Below are 17,774 nucleotides of genomic sequence, written 5' to 3'. Positions count from 1 at the left end.
GTCCCGCCCCCTTAGCACTGCGGCAGAATAGCCGCCGCTGTGAAGGGGTTAAACTGTTGTTGCTCTGTCTGATGAATCTCAAAGGTCTGGCTGCCTTGCATGACGCACAGAGTCACTTCATGGTACATCAGTGAGTGTTCACTGTCTAGCTTAGGGTTAATACTGGAGACATACCATTCCAGAACTGATTCCTTGTGTAAACAAACTCGGAAGGCTCCAGTGCATGGGATATGTGTTGTGCACTGCATTCCATATGGAATGGAATGATTTTTTGAAGAAAAAAAACCTAATGTTACCTTGCTTGAGCCTTCTTCTACTAGACAAAGCCTGGTCTTGAGCTTCATAGCGCCTGCTTGGCATTAGAACCTGTGCATGCTTGCATTGATCCAGCCTAGTAATGCCACCTTCAAGCCACAGTTTGTGTGATCTGTAACATTCACATTTCCATTGGAACATACTTTTTGCTCTGAATAGTAAATAGCATGCGCCACTTTGTGGATGCTTGCACAGGCATAAAGCCCTAGTAAACCTCAGCCTTCTTCTCTTTCCAACAAACACTTCCATTTTACACTATTTCAACAGTGTGGCACCATTTTTTCAATTTCCTGAAATGTTGGCTGTCTAGGATCATCATAATGATCTGAAAAAAACCTTTGTTGTGAGCCGTAGCTGGTAATCTTTTATTATTTACCATGGTAGTTCTCTGGTGCACCAACTTATGCTCATTGTTATGTGCCGTACCAGTAATTAACAAAACTACTCTAGAAAAATTATTTCCTGTACAAATCTTGGTGAAGAGTTTACTGACTTTGTAGTCAGTAAAATATCTTGAATCGCAACACCTGTTACTTTTTTTGTGACAGGGAGCAAACTTATATAAATCAGTATTAATCCTCCTTCAATAGGAAGAATGCAGTACGAATTGCTGGAATACATACCCTCTAAATGGAACAACAGCAAACCCAGTAAATCTATTAGTTCTGTGTCTCTAGGATGTTCAAACACAGGTAAATTAAGAAGTGGAAAAACAGTTCATGCAGCCGCAGCCCGTGCAGGTATGTATGGTGGGGTGGTGGGGCCGGGTTGGGTGGGATTCGACAGGTGACCACGAGGGAAAAAGAAATAAATAATTAATTTTCCCTTGTCTTCATCTGTCGAACTACCCCTCCTCCCCCACCTGGCCCCAGCACTCTTACCTGCACGGGCTGCGGCTGAGTTCATGCCATGTTTTCTGTTGGAGCTATGCACACTTGTCAGTGACACTCTCTCAGAGCCACGTTTTACCTTTGACCCCTACATGTGTCCTACTTTTGTGCAAAATCAGGATTCACTAAACCTTTGGTCATCATGTGGTGCTTATTGTTACACAATGTGCCTAATAATAGGGTTGTGCCATTATCCTGGTGTCTAGATGATGTGTCAGTGAGAAGGAAGGGTGGTCCGTAATTGTCAGTGCAACAAAAATCATCATTTAGCAATTGTGAATTTACAAAATAAACAATTTCTTTCTTGAGCCAATGTTGTGCAAATAGTCCATGGAAATGTAAGTTTTCTAATAAAATATAAGGATTTTGGGGCCTTAGGTTCATCATTTAGTAACACAGGAAACACAAGCGGAGCACTGAGAACAAAGACAGCAAGAGGAACAAGAAGAACAAGCGAGGAAAGAGGAGAAAAGTTTGACAATGATCGCGGGGAGGGACAGCGCCAGGACGATCCACTGGATGATCAAGATGGAGAACGTAAATAGGTAAACGGTTCTGTTGCAGTTTGTGTAGTTGGGGTACAGCGGGAAAGTCCAGATGCTCCCTGTTGGGTGGAAAAACAGACATTTATCATATCCCCAACACTGATCTCAGATCCTTGCCGACCCATCTTTAAAATAATCCTGCATTTTGACTAACCCACATTTCCACAAAACCCATGAGTGCAATAGCCACCATGTGTCACTTAAAACTCTACTTATGTGTATAAATCTCTTTTCCTGGCATAAGATGTACTATCCAGAAGGTACATTGATACCAATGATTAAACTATGAATCTTTCAGTTAAACAGTTATATGATATAAGCTTGAAGATACAGTATATTCGATTTACATGAAACTATTTCACCAAAGACCTCTAACGCATGAGGGGGGAATTGAGGACTATGGGTCAGATGTAGGTGGCCAAATAGCGAGCTCTTGCATTTAAGGAATCGGAAAATTGCGATTCCTTAAATGCAATGTAAGTAGTACAAAAGAAAGTGCACTTTAGCCTTAATGAATCGCTAATTACCACCTACTTCAAGTTGGTAGTAATTAGTAGAAATTAGCGATTTCTTTTAAAAAAGCACTTTTTTACTTTTTTTAAAGTGCCCTGTGGCACACATTCATGCCTTTAGGGCATGTATGTGCGCCACATGTGCATACATGCACATTTCAGGGGTGCAACAGGGTGTCCTTTTGACATCCTGGCACCCTTGAAATAGCACCCGCTATCTCGATTCACAAATGGAGAATATCTTCCCATTCATTCCTATGTTCCTCCAAGCCCATAGGAATGAATGAGTAGGTATTCCTTATTAGCGAATCTCAATTTGTGATTCGGTATTAAGGAATATTAAGGATTCCTATATATTTTAGCGATTCCTACCTATATTCAATTTTAAGAGTCCTTAATAGTGAATCGGTAAAATTCGCTATTAAGGATTTGCAAATTGGATTTTACCTACATCTGGCCCATAAACATTAAATATCACAAAATATACGTGCAACATTTCACTTTAAATATTTACCATGGAAATAACAGAAAGCATCAGGATGCATTTAGATAGCGTAACCTGTTTGGCAAAGAAATTATTCGCAATCAGGAAATCCCAGGAAGCAGTTATGGGGTGGCTACAGTAAAACTGGTTGCACCTTAGCAGTACTAAGTGAGATGTGTCACAGATTAAAGAAAATCTCTCCTAAGTCCTTCTTCATGTGTTTTCACTCAATGGGGCAATCTCTGACCCTACTGATAAAAGTCCGAAACTTTAAGGTTATTTTGTATGTTAAAATGGCTATTTATCAGTGGTGAGTAAGGTAAGGCTCTGTTTGAAATACTTTTTGAGTAGGATAGATCGTTTTTCCCTTTATCGCAGAGCCTGGCCTACAACTGATGGTAAACTCCAGTTTACAACTTTGAATAGAATTTTCATCTCTGTGCTGGAAAAGCTGCCTGGAAGCTTCAGCCAGTATGGGAGAGACCTGGTCCAATTGTTTTGGGAAAACAAACTCACTCTAGCCCAGTAGATCACGTTGGCTTAACACGCCACAATCTGCATCTCATGATAAATAATGTACTTTTCAACTGTTAAATCTGGCTTGTCAAAATTTTATGAACAGTGTGGACTATATGGCCCCTGGTAATTAGTGAGTGCTGTAAACTCCATACAACTCGGAATTCAGCCCCTTGCGCAAACTCTGACTCGCTCACCGCCAGGGCCTGCGGAGGAACTACACGTTTTGTGCTTATGTTCGAGTTGTGATTGATGCTGGGTTCCTCCATTCCAGTCAAGGCGTAAATAAATATGTACCTGTCTCCCTTTATAGACCATTGAATAATAACTGAATGAGGGTGTCAAGATTCGAGAAACAGACTGGTGCCAAACTCTACTGCCCACAAAAGAACTGAAACTCTTCACCTTCTCCATTTACTTCTCTCCCTACCCAATATCCCCTCCTGGTCAATCCACAGCACCTCCTATCAATCCATGCAGAGCTCAAAGATTTTTCTTCTATGGATTTTACCTGCCCACACCCAATTTATAAGTTAACCAGACCTTTTTTTAAAGCTGCATCTGTCTGTACAAAATGTCTGCCCATGTAAAGCACTGCGATAACCTCTGGGTCTACATAAACCCTATGTAAATAACGTCAATAAAATGCAAATAATAAGAGATCTGGAAGCAGGAAAATACAGGTATTTGGAATCAATTTATGGAACAACATACCACGGGAAATTTGAAATGGGACACATATATCATATTTTAAACAATGCTTCAAAAAATTACATCCAGCTCAATTTTAGCAACCACTTTAAGTGCTCTTAAATAAAAAGTACACAATGAATCTGAGTTTACTTAGATATAGAATGTATCACTTTTCTTACCTTGCCCAAACATTTTAATCCTGGTGGGTTTTTTATGTTGTGATGGTAATAATTAGCACAACTAGCCATTCACAAACAGGAGCCTATCAGGTCACTTTATCTGTAAGTATATTCATCATGATAATCAATATACCCACCTCTTCATGCTCATGCACTATCTTGTAAATGACTTGTTGTGCTGTGCGCTCTCATGTTAAAGCCATTTCATCATCCACCATCTTATGGATGGCACTTTGTGTTTATAAATTATCATGCAAATGGACTGCTAATTTCATTAATAATCTTGTGATTGATAGCTTCCAAACGTTTAATAATAACCTTCCCTAGAACTGTACAACATAAGTAAAGGTATTACCTGCGATAAGCCAAGCAAACCAAAAGAGGCTCAACAGCGCAAGGATGGCATAGACGAGCTTATTTGGCCTCAGTCCAGCCACAATAGAGAGGAGGGACATGACGATGACAGTGACGCCATTGACGATGAGGTAGATAGGGATGAAGCGTTGCGCTGGGCATTGTTGCAGATAAACAGAACCTGTGAGTATGAAAACAACAGATCAGTGAAATAACTACATAAGGTGTTGCATTACAGAGCAATTAAAAATTGCCAAAGAAATCTTCAGCAGGGTGGCTTTTATTTAGTTTGATCTTTTACCAGGAAATAACACATTGCCAGATACTCCAGACTCACCTGATAGAAGGAACAAGTCTTATTATAGCCATATAGCCCGCCGTAGAGGGCTATACCCTCTATTAAAGGCCCTCTCCAGCTTTAAAGGCCCGAGCCGAAGGCAAGGGCCTTTAACAAGGGAGAGGGACTTTAATAGCCGGTATAGTCCAGCTACGAAGGGCTATAAGGCTATTAGAAAATTCTGCCACTAGAGGGCAGAATGTTCTAACAAAAAAAACAAAGTCTTTTGAGAGCGTGAGGGGATTGGAATCCCCTCAGGCTTCCTGAAGCCTTTGTTCACAGCCAGAGTTGTGAACAAAGAAACATTAGAATGTTGGTGCTCCAGGCTTATACCAGCCAACATAAGCCCAGAACACTCCATCGTTTTCAATGGATCTCCCAACATTGCAATGTTCTAATAAAATGTATATAATGCAGACAATATGGCCGCAGTCCTCCTAGACAATAAGCACATTCCTGGAAAAAAACATGCTGGGATTTGCAGTTGTGTGGTTTGTTGATGAAAGACTATGGATATCCTTGCAAGTTAGGTCAGTTAAGGCATTTACCACACTTGGTAATACCATTATCCACGGATAGTTATGGTAAATGCCTCCTCTTCATAGTTTTCATCTTGCAACGGGGATGTAACATCGCAAAATATTATAGTAGCAAAACGAATGGAAAGGGGCGACCACTCGGTCCCCCCGAACGTATGGCGGAGTGCCTCGATCCCCCCGGGAAGCCATTTTTGGGCGGGAGGCGCGTCTCGGCTGGTATGCCCGAAGCGGCGTAGCCGGGGCGCGTTTTTTCCCGCCCTAGAGTGGGCTGGCCTAGACACCGACGTAGCCAGCCCCGCCCTAGGGGCAGGCAGGGGCGGGTTTACGCCCGCCCTGAAGACGGATAAAAAGAGACGCAAGACCAGAAGACGTCCTCTTGTCCTTGTGCTCCGAAGCTGCACCTCCTCGCTACACGTGAGCTCGGGACAGAACGAAGAGCCAATTTTGAGCGTTTTGATCTTTTTTTCTTTGTCTTCTAGATACTTCGTCGGAGAGATGCCCAAGAAAGGCGCAAAGAGAATGACGACTGAGCAGATGGTTCGGGCCCTGTTTAAGGATATGTCCGACATAAAGAAGCGGCTGGCGGAGCGAGACGGGGAGGAGGGATCGGGCCAACCACCGGCTGGAGGGAGACCTAAGAGGCCGAGAAGGGTTCCAGCCGGGGGAGATGTCCCGGCTCCCTCTGCCCCGCTCGAGGTGCCGACCCCGCTACCGATGGAGGGGAATCCAATCCCCGTTGTCATCACCCCGACATCCAACGAGGATATGCCCCCCGAGCTGGCAGCACAGCTAGCAGCGTGGTTGGGCGATAGTACTGAGGGCGCCACGGCTGCCGAGGCACAGGCGCTGATAAAAAAGCTGCGTAAGGAAAAAGAAGCAGCCAAGGTGACCGCACCGGTGGCGGTGATAGAAAAGCCACAAGTGGCAGAAGCAGCATCCGGTTCAGGTAAGCGGCCATTGCCGATCGCAAGGGACGAGTCAGCACCCTCTCGTAGAGAAAGATTGGGGCAGCATGTTCCTTTAGCAATAAAAGAAAAGATTTGGGCGGGGGAATACGTGAATATATTCTCCTTGCTTGTCGATCATTATGAGGTAGAGCATGTCAAGAGTCAGAAGGACCTAATGCATCCAAGTGTTTGGCGCGCAAAAATGGCCGCCTTTAAGGTAAATGAGAATATTGGCAACTGGGGCAATGCGTGGGGTATTTTTACATCGATTTTGGGGGAACGTAGGCCCGAGTTGCTTCCTGAGTTTCCCATTTACCAATCACGAATTATGGGTTACTCGACAGCGTATCAAGGTAACCATTGGTTCTGTTATGACAATCTGTTCAGGAAAGAAAAGGAGCATAACAAGAGTTTGACTTGGGATTGTTACGATTCTGTGACATGGGATAAAATGAAAGAATCAGGAATGTTAAAAATGCCATTGGTTGGGAGTAATGTTGTTGATTACTCCCGCCAAAATGTGGGGACGCCCTTTCGACCAAGTACGAGCACCGACGATTATTCGAGACCCGCAGGCAATACAGGGAAAAAGGGTTTCTGCTTTAATTTCAACAAAGGGAAATGTACCAGGCCTCCGGGATCGTGTAAATTCAAACATGAATGTAGTACTTGTGGGTCGTCCCATCCTGAGTCATCGTGCAGAGCCAGAACGAGTGAGAATGGGGGTAAGGGAGGCGCCAAACAGGTCTAAGATAGTCCGAGGGGCGCCTCTACCAACCCCGATTGATACCTTGGCAATGATTCCCTGGCTCAGTGAATACCCGGATCGTACTTCTGCTGGGGTGCTGCGGAACGGTTTTACACATGGTTTCCGCATCCCGGTGGGGGACTTTCAGGGTGTAGGGACGTGCAAAAACCAACTTTCCGTTTTACAACATACATCTGTAGTGCAAGAGAAGATTCAGAAAGAGGTTAGCCGGGGACGGGTCGCCGGCCCGTTTAGTGTACCCCCGGTACCGTATTTTGTCTGTTCTCCGTTAGGGGTGGTCCCCAAGAAGGACCCAGGTGAGTTTCGTTTGATCCATAATCTGTCTGCTCCACATGGTCTTTCGGTGAACGATGCAATTGATCCAGAGGTTTGTTCGGTGCGATACGCATCGTTCGATGAGGCAGTAGCCATATTGAATCGCCTGGGGCCCGGGACGTTGATGGCGAAATCAGATATCGAGTCAGCGTTCCGGTTGCTCCCGGTACACCCAGACGACCAGCGTCTTCTGGGATTCGGGTTTCAGGGGTCATTTTACATGGATAGGTGTATGCCAATGGGATGCTCTATATCATGTGCTTATTTTGAGAAATTCAGTACTTTCCTGCAATGGGTGTTCACTAAGAAAACGGGTTTCCGAAATGTAATGCACTACCTTGACGACTTTCTGTTCCTTGGCCCCGCCGGAAATCCCGAATGTGCCCAGGCCTTAGCTGAATTCTGTGTGTTGATGGGTCATTTTGGCGTGCCATTGGCACCAGGTAAAACTATGGGTCCCACGACTTGCCTCGAGTTTTTGGGGATCGAGTTGGACTCTAGGGAGGGGTGTTTCCGTTTACCAGCTAGCAAAGTGTTGAAATTCAGGGCAGCCCTCCAAGTATGTTTAACTGCATCTAAGGTTACACTGCATCAGTTGCAACAATTGGTGGGGAAGTTGAACTTTGCCTTGAGGGTGATCCCAATGGCCCGCCCCTTTTCTCGCTCAATCGCCCAAGCGATGGTTGGCCTAAAGGAGGGTCATCATCGCACGAGGTTATCGGCCGAGGTCCGCCAGGACATGCGTATTTGGTTAGCATTTTTGGCGGACTTCAATGGTCGAGTCGTCTGGAACAAGCCAGCCGTATCCTCCGAAGAGCTTGGGCTATGGACAGATTCAGCGGGAAGCATAGGCTTTGGCGCCATCTTCGGCACAAAATGGTCGGCACAAAGGTGGCCCCTATGGTGGCATGAGAAGGGGCTGACGAGTAATATTGCTTTCCTTGAACTATTTCCCATTCTGGTGGCCCTGAGAACCTGGCCTGAAGGGTTCAGAGATCATTCTGTCGTGTTCTGGTCTGACAATATGACCGTTGTAGAATGCATCAATAGTCAGGCACCGTTGTAAACTGATTTTGAGGCTGCTCAAAGAAATTGTCCTACTGTGTATGCAACTGAACGTGATATTCAGAGCAAAACATGTCCCGGGGGTGATGAATCAGGCGGCTGATGCACTGTCTCGTTTTCACATGCAGGCTTTCTCGGGTTTCCTTCCTTCAGCGGACCCAGAGCCGGCACCCTTCCCCGAAGCTCTCTGGTCTCTCGGTGCCCCGAACTTCGTCACCTCGTGGGAGAGAGTCTAGCACCCAGGACAAGGAAGGCATATGAAGGGGCGTTTCAGGCCTATTTAGCCTTTTTGGGGACTGAGAGAGGGGGACTTTGGGGTCAGGAGGAGTGGGTAGTACATTTTCTGATGTCCTTACGTAGGGCTGGGAAGTCGGTGGCTACGGCCCAAAGGCATCGTGCCGCCATTTCCTTTGTTGCCAGGGCCCATAACATCCAGGACCCGACAGCGTCTTTTGCAGTACAAAAGGCGCTGCGTGGGTGGCAACGCCTTGAGGGTCGCAGAGTAGATGTGAGGCGACCGATAGGTCTGGATAGGTTGTCCCAGTTGCTGGCCACACTCCCTACCACATGCTCGTCTCCTTTCGAGACGTGTTTGTTCCGGACTGCATTTACGCTGGCATTTCACGGGGCTATGAGGATAAGTGAGCTGGTTGCAAGGAACAAACAGGATGTGGTGGGGGGGTTGTGACGGGAACACGTTCAGATCAGGGGTGATGCGATGATTGTCTCCTTTCTCAGGTCCAAGACCGACCAAGATGGGAGGGGGGACTGCACGATCATTCGCAGGACCCCCGGGTCCTCCATGTGTCCGGTACAGTGTTTAGAAGATTACCTAGCACGAAGGGTGGCATCATGGGGGGGGACATTGTTGAGGCATGCAGACGCCACCCCGCTGACGAGGTTTCAGTTTCAGCGGGTGCTTGCAATGGCCATTGCCGCAGCGGGCTTGAACCCGGGCGAATTCGGGACCCATTCCTTTCGAATAGGGGCTGCCACTGAAGCTACAGCCAGGGGTCTTAATGTAGAACAAGTGAAACGAGTGGGGCGTTGGTCCTCCAATTGTTATAAGAGATATGTGCGATTGCACATGTTGTGAAGCTGTAATCATGTACTCACGCTTCTTGTCTTTTGTTTGTTTTCAGTTGCGCAAGCCTACGCGGCAGGGCGGACTATGCAGTCGACCCAACACCAGGCCAGGGGTCAGACATCACCGGCTGTGAGAAAGGAGGTGTGGGTCGTGGGCCACTCATACGTGAGACGGGCCGCAGACGTATTCAAAGCAGGTGACATGATTCACGTACCTGGGGAATACGGGTACAGAGTGTCCTTCTATGGAAGAGGCGGTCTCTGTATTGACCAGTTTCAAGCATTCTTTGAGGGTTTGTTAGGGCGGATGAGGTCACCGCCGTCCATAGTCATAGTGCATTTAGGGGGCAATGATTTGGTCACCACCGGTAGACGACTTCTCCTGGAGGCTATGCTTTCCACGGTAAGTTGGTTAGCGAGGAGAGTTCCGGGGTGCATAATTGCGTGGTCTCATATGATCCCACGAAAAGTGTGGCGGGGGGCTATCTCGATCCCTGCTTTGAATCATTCTGTTAGAAAACTGAATAACAAAGTGAGTAGGTTGTTCCGTTCCAAGACATTGCATTCGATCTCGCATAGTTGTATTAATGATGACAGTATGTATTTGGGGGATGGTGTGCATTTGTCAAGGGTGGGGAATGAGTTACTCATAGGAGACTTCTTAGCTTGGTTAAAAACGTTAAAACATGACCTTTAGGTAGGAGTTTTGTGGGGGGTCCGGATAGCCGGTCAACTATCCGGACCTGTGGCGGTAAGGTCATGATCGGTGAGCACTAATTAGAAGATCCCTATGAGTGGGCGTCACCCAACACGGATGGGAGCGCTCGGGAGAGGTGGCCATTGGCCCCTCAGTGGGGAGGCGGTCCCGTCTAAGGGTGGGTCGCCGGAAGTAAAGGAAAGGCGGTCAAGGCCCCTTCCTTTGTAGGAGGGGTTACAGCCCCCTCCTGGGGAATTTCCCGGGGCCAGTGTCATCTGCGACGGCAGATGCGTAAGTTGTGTGGGGTGGGGGGAGGTCCACGATACCTTCTAGATACCTCACACGAGTCTTCGAACGACCTTTAAATGGCGTCGAGTCTTAAGTGCCCCCGTCAAGTCAAGGGAAATTGTTAGTAGTTGCACTTGAGGTAAGCCTCTGTGCTGTCGCCCCTCCCAAGTGGGAGGGGTAAGTCTGGTTAGGGATCTTGACACCGGTTATGACCTTGCCGTTGGCCATTAAACGTTAGGATGTACAATTTCAGTATTTCTAGAGAATGTTTTTGTAGGATGCTAGTTCGGCTAGGAGAACCTCTGTATTAGAGAATATGTTAAGGTTAGCCAAACATCGCAATGTGTTAATGAAATTGTACATAACATGAAACGTTTAATGTTTTTAATTTTGTTTTAATAAATACGGCCGGGAGGGTCACTCCCTCCCACTTCCAAAAAACTTTAAGAACTGTTTCCGGATTTCCCTCCTTTTGGGGATTGTGTTGAGAGGGGGTGGTGGGTATCTCAGCCATATGGAAAGGGGCGACCACTCGGTCCCCCCGAACGTATGGCGGAGTGCCTCGATCCCCCCGGGAAGCCATTTTTGGGCGGGAGGCGCGTCTCGGCTGGTATGCCCGAAGCGGCGTAGCCGGGGCGCGTTTTTTCCCGCCCTAGAGTGGGCTGGCCTAGACACCGACGTAGCCAGCCCCGCCCTAGGGGCAGGCAGGGGCGGGTTTACGCCCGCCCTGAAGACGGATAAAAAGAGACGCAAGACCAGAAGACGTCCTCTTGTCCTTGTGCTCCGAAGCTGCACCTCCTCGCTACACGTGAGCTCGGGACAGAACGAAGAGCCAATTTTGACCCACCCACCAGCCCCTGAGGACAGCCAGTAGTTTTGTAATAAAGTGAATTTATAAGTAGGTTTTCCGTTTCGTTTACAGGCTGTGAAGGTATCAGTTTTATGTTGAGCATAATAAAGAATGGTGAATGTCGTGTAGGTTTTTTCGATTAAAACGATTTGATATAGTGTTGTATTCTTAAGCATGCTCTTTCGGTCGTAGCGACCAATGTTTACATAGGTTTGAGTAAGACTTGTCGTATTTATTTTTGGTAGGCGGTAAGGTCATGATCGGTGAGCACTAATTAGAAGATCCCTATGAGTGGGCGTCACCCAACACGGATGGGAGCGCTCGGGAGAGGTGGCCATTGGCCCCTCAGTGGGGAGGCGGTCCCGTCTAAGGGTGGGTCGCCGGAAGTAAAGGAAAGGCGGTCAAGGCCCCTTCCTTTGTAGGAGGGGTTACAGCCCCCTCCTGGGGAATTTCCCGGGGCCAGTGTCATCTGCGACGGCAGATGCGGTAAGTTGTGTGGGGTGGGGGGAGGTCCACGATACCTTCTAGATACCTCACACGAGTCTTCGAACGACCTTTAAATGGCGTCGAGTCTTAAGTGCCCCCGTCAAGTCAAGGGAAATTGTTAGTAGTTGCACTTGAGGTAAGCCTCTGTGCTGTCGCCCCTCCCAAGTGGGAGGGGTAAGTCTGGTTAGGGATCTTGACACCGGTTATGACCTTGCCGTTGGCCCTTAAACGTTAGGATGTACAATTTCAGTATTTCTAGAGAATGTTTTTGTAGGATGCTAGTTCGGCTAGGAGAACCTCTGTATTAGAGAATATGTTAAGGTTAGCCAAACATCGCAATGTGTTAATGAAATTGTACATAACATGAAACGTTTAATGTTTTTAATTTTGTTTTAATAAATACGTCCGGGAGGGTCACTCCCTCCCACTTCCAAAAAACTTTAAGAACTGTTTCCGGATTTCCCTCCTTTTGGGGATTGTGTTGAGAGGGGGTGGCGGGTATCTCAGCCATATTCTGGTTTGCTTGTGTTTCGGTTCAGGGGGGACCTGGCTTGGCATTTCGGGCTGGACTGTTCCTATTGGAGCAGGGCCAAGGTTGATTTGCATATAGCTGGGTGTGAACTGAGTCGGTATTGTGTGCAAAATAACGAAGGATTGGGATTAAGCCTGAGTGATTACCAGTGCCTGATAGCAATTCAAGCATTCCATTCAGCACTGTTTTGTATGCACACAATATTCCACATAATTTGGCATTTCTAAAGGCATTTTCCTTAATTTATTCCATTAGGGAAAACTGTGAGGGTATGTTTAAAACATACACAGGATCCCCATCCTTTAGTTTACACAGGATCAGAACTTAGCAATGAACTTGAAATGGGGGCCTAAAACAGTTTGGCTTAAAACATATGATTTAAGACACCTTCTGGCTTGACTCTGGTTTTCCTTTTAGACCACCTGTGCCTTGTCACCTTCTTTTTCTCATTCTTTTCTCCTCCCTTTCTCCAATCCTCATCCCCACCTTTGCTTTTTTCTTTTGCTCTCATTCTAGCCCTCTTCCAATCAATCATTTCTATTGGACCCTCTCTTTCTCTTTCTTTCTCTCCCTGTCTCTCATTCTCTCATCTCACTCACATTCTCACTCTCTCTTCCTATCGCCCAGTTTCATGTTCTAGCTAACTCTTTCAATCTATTATTTTGATTGTTTTTAAAGGTTTTTCTTATAACTCATCGGATCATTTTGGGATCACATGACAATCCATGACTCACATTACTGCCTCAATTATAAGTTGTGATGCATTATATAACACCTGCAGTCACACCTCAGAGCTCTCACAAAAATGTGACACGAAAGAGCTCATGCTTATCAGCAGAGTCATAGCAAGAATGTCAATAAAATCCTATCCTATGAAAATTGTGGAGTTTATGCCTAGGTTGGTTGAATCAAATTACAGAAACCAACATGATTCCCTTCCGATGAGTTACCTGCAATACTTTCAAGAGCTGAGGTGAGTCACATCCTGAATATTGGCAGAGGTTCCATCAACCCCTTGCCATTGGATTACAGTCGCGGAGGTGAGAACTAATTTTAAGAGACACTCAATTAATTCACTATGACAGCTCTCTTTAGGCTATGGGGAAACATTTAAGTCCTCATACATTTGTCTCAGTGCATTTTGGTGCTTGCAGTTCTGTTCTTCCAAAAGAAAAAAAATGCTGAAGGGCGAGTCTCATTGGGGTTTTGGCTAAAAGAGGTATTTAAAAAAGAACTATCCAGAGATGTTGTTTGGGCTTGTTGCCAACAGAGACTACTTTACATGTATTTATTGAGTTTCAAAACATAGCAAATGGCCAACAGTCCAGAGATATCCCCTTTATAGGGTGAAATTAAGAATGCCCTAGTTGGTGGAGAGTTTGGGGTGGGCCAGTCGCTAGAGATAACCCCTTGATGGGGTGTAGTATGGACTTAATGATCTACCACAAACCAAAGTGTCACAATAGTTTGTCTCGAGTTCTAATAAAATCGTTCTTAAAAGAGATGGACAAAGATCGACCATTTCCTAGTTTATGAGGTAGAGCCCAAATCACATGTCGTACACCAAATAAGGCATTACTTGCCAACAGGTTATAAGTATGTATCCATTCAGCATACAAGAATCTTTCGAGGGGTGGTATCTCTTAATCTCATGAGGTGAACTGGAAAAAGGGATGAAAAGAGGATAGAAAAAGGGATGCATATGTCAGGGTGGAGGGGAGACGAAAGAGTACAAGGAGGCAATGAGATCCTTTGATCTTACCAATGACAATCTCAGCGATGCTCAGTGCTATCCAGACAAGTGACATTAGACCAAGAAGCCATTCTGAAAAAGAAGAAAACATATCAATCTCTGAAATGCCTACTGCTGCTCATCTGTGATACTAAAAGTAGAAGCTATTTCGAAAAGTTAAATAAAGAAAACAAAAACTTTCAAATTAAACTTTCAGTCTCTAAGCACCTCACCTTCTCGCCAACAACAGGTTAGCATAAAAAACAGAGCTGATCTAAAGACAATCCGGGCGCCACTTATTTCTATAATTCTCATCTCTTCATGTCTTATTATTATCAACCCTTTACTTCTTGTAATTCTCGGCGAAACATGTTTCAAGTCACACAGCAAGTGATTTTTCTTTTTAGTTCATTTCAAAAGCATTGTTTTTCTTCATATTTGTTGCTCTTTCCTATTTTCAGCAGTGAATTATAATTTACAATTGCAAAATAAGTTCATACCATACTGTTACTCTACTTCTTAAGTTAAGAACTCATGTAAAATCTTTTTTTCTTGCACGCGTTTCACTCTAGGTTCCATTACCTTTGTGCCCTCTGAAGGAAAGTCTAGGCATCCAACTCAATATGTGCCTTTCGTTTTTAGATTATATATATGGAAACCCCAGATCTCAGTCTCTTCAAAGTTGTTACTGAATCGCAAGATTGGTTTGCGAATCGGTATTTGGAAGGGGGGTGTATAGGGCTTCCCTTCCAAACAGCGATTCGCAGTGATATGTAATAATGTTTTGGGACCAAATTTTGTATATAAAACATAAATATTGCACCACCAATTCAAAGTTGGTAGTAACCCATTCTAAATGGGAATGTATACTATGGGACCACTTTCCCTTTGAGAACGTAACACAAATTTTTTTTGAGAGTAGGCAGTGGTCCCGGACTGCCTACTCTTAATGAATTTTAAGCATTTTATTTTTTACTTTTGAAACATCCCATTTTTCATAAAGTTAAACGGCTGCATATCAAAGTAAAAAGTGTTGCTTTAATCAAAAGCAATCACAGACAAGGTGGTCTGCGGACCCTAGCAGGAAACCATTCCTGTGATGGCTATCATTCCTAATGGGTCACAAACTGCGCCTAATCTCATTAATATTTATGAGGTAGGACAATTTACCGCCCATTAGGTGTCGCTAATTGAAACTCAACAAACTTCACACCTTAGGAATAGTAATTTCATAATTGCAATTTGAAAGAAATCGCAATTAGGAAATCACTATTCCCAATGTTTGTACATCTGGCCCATAATGGACTCCACCATCACCCCAAGAAGCCAATGCTCCATACAACCACCTACCTCAGTGTGACCACATCATCCCTATCTTCAGGGCTCTTCTGTGGCTCCCAACCCCATTATGTATTAATTTCAAAACGTTTTGTATCATAAAATCTAGCTAACCAGCTGAAAACACCCTTTTTTCCAGGCCCCAGCCTCAACAAATAACTACTGTAAATCATTGATTGAATACTAACACCCAAAGCAGTGGTATCCATTCTCATTGAAGTAGTGTCTGAGGGTCAGCTTCCACTTTGCAAATGTGGGATTTTGGGAATGCGGAGCCACCAGAGTTCCAAGGTACTGCTGCAGGCACCCAGCAAGGCATTTGCCAAATGCGTATTCTATATTTTGATTGCAGCGCCTGTTCTTTTAAAGCACACGAAGTAGAATGATAAAATATGTTGGTTAAGCATGCAAAGGCCAGTACAAGATGAGGTCCGCTGTCTCTTGCAGTCCCCCATCCCTACCATTCTGCACCATTCGCAGGCAGAAACCTGCCCCGTTGATGTCAATAGGACAGGATTCTGCAAATGCTACCTAATGTTGATTCTGTGCTCAAGAGTAATATATCTATTACAGTGGAAAAGGAAGGTACGGTAACAAGGCGTTCGGTGTGTACAAACACCAACTGCCTTGCAATTCAGCCCATAGTACATCTGGGACCATATAACAAATATGGTGGCTTTCCCTCTTTGTGCAATGGTGCACCTTTAAGTACAGGTGCCATGCCCAAACAGGGATATTGCACAGTATTTCCATGAATGCTCTGCCCCCAGGGCAGCCGTGAACCAGTGCTAACCTGAGGGCAGCGCATTCAAGAGAAATAAAGCACAGCTGCTTCAAAGCCGCTCCGTGTTTCGCTGTGCAGGTGGCACCCGCTTGCCCTTTCAAGAGGGGTGAGAGATCCCCTTGCAGGTGGGTGCAGTGAGTGACTGCAAGGGGATGTCTGTGAGGACCATGGGACCCCCTTTCTCCCCTCTAGAAGGCTGCCTTTAGCAGGTGCCTCCTATAGTCATGTTTGCCTCTAGTCTACGTCCAAAATAGGGCCCAGAGGCAAAGTGATTCCCTCATTTGCATGGGGTCACTCCTCCGTGCACATGAGGAAACACCCTCTGATGATAGGGCTGGTGTTCAAGGTGCGCCAGAGCTATCTGTAATACTGAATGGGCCGCAGAAGCATCTGATGCCCCTTCTGTAATACCAAAGTGTCCCGGGTGCACCAAGCTGGCGCACATGCCCTTTGCACCCCTGAGGCACTCTGGGTAATACTGCTCAGTGTCCTCAAAACCACAGGGACCTGGAGACTGCAATGGTCGGTCATCTGTGAAGATGTTTGTGCCGCATGGTATGTCAAGGCATGAATGGAGATGAGGGTGGAGACTCCATCAGTGATCCATTCATGGATAAGCTCAGCAGTGAATAGGCGTTAAGGTGGAACGAATTAATGTACATTTGTGAGAAACTTATTTTTCCAAATAGAAGGATTTCCAGAGGAACTCGACCATCAAACACCAAGAAATGTCCAACACCAAGAAAGATAACCTTAGTTAATTGAAATGCAGTAAATTAACCAAATACTCACTGAAACACTGAGCGGCACAGCAACAGCAACTCTTGACTGATGTGTCCTGTGCAAACATAAGACAGTGACTGCATTAGAACTGAGATCAAGCTTGGCCCTGAGCAGCTTTGGGTCTGCTTTGTACTAGCAGGGAGCTGTGTTAGGTGTGCCTTCATGCTGCCTTTAACCATGAAGAGTCACTACTGAAATGCGCTACGAAGCCTCAATAATGGTGCGCTATACAAATGATAATTAAAAAGAACAGTAAAGAGCGAGATGAATTTGCCATTGAGATATGTGTGTGTGCTCATGCTGTACCACACGTCCTCTTTGGGTTTAATATTGGCATTTGTGAGCATCGCATCTGCCATTGCACAGCCAAGAAAGAATGTTGTGGGTGTGATGGAGAACCACACTTCAAATCTTCTCTTTCAAGTATACTAGAAGCCCTGTGTTGATTCCATATTGATACTTTTTGATGTTTCTACGTTTTTTACATCTGTCCATTTACCTGGCAGTCCTGATGCACTCTGTCTTGGGCCATGCCTCTTTTGTTTGTCGGCTTTCTTCAGATTCAGTCCCACGGCACACCAAGGATGTCCTTATGAGCCAATGATTGACCGTTTTTCTTGTTGGCCGACCTTCAGAAAAGTTAGGATTAATTAGTTTGATAATGCCAAATGCACAGCTTTGTTTGACATATTTTGTTTAGCTCAGCTCCACTCTTTTTTTCTATTGGTCTCCCTTGCC

General features: G+C 45.4%; 1 protein-coding gene across 1 annotated transcript; it reads right to left on the bottom strand.

Moving 5' to 3' along the window:
* Positions 1-1,308: 1,308 nt before the first annotated feature.
* Positions 1,309-17,568, bottom strand: LOC147668296 (transmembrane protein 272-like). Its single transcript, XM_086948632.1, has 5 exons — positions 17,536-17,568; positions 17,046-17,091; positions 14,162-14,224; positions 4,490-4,669; positions 1,309-1,809 (listed from the first exon to the last, which is right to left on the bottom strand). The coding sequence occupies exons 1-5, from the start codon at positions 17,566-17,568 to the stop codon at positions 1,589-1,591; spliced, it is 543 nt and encodes a 180-aa protein (XP_086804758.1). The 3' UTR covers positions 1,309-1,588.
* Positions 17,569-17,774: the final 206 nt, after the last annotated feature.

The sequence above is a fragment of the Lissotriton vulgaris genome, unplaced genomic scaffold (genome assembly GCF_964263255.1).
Source record: "Lissotriton vulgaris unplaced genomic scaffold, aLisVul1.2 SCAFFOLD_1140, whole genome shotgun sequence".
NCBI classification, from domain to species: Eukaryota; Metazoa; Chordata; class Amphibia; order Caudata; family Salamandridae; genus Lissotriton; species Lissotriton vulgaris.
Note: the sequence above shows the minus strand (reverse complement) of the source record. Positions and strands in the feature narration are given on the sequence as shown.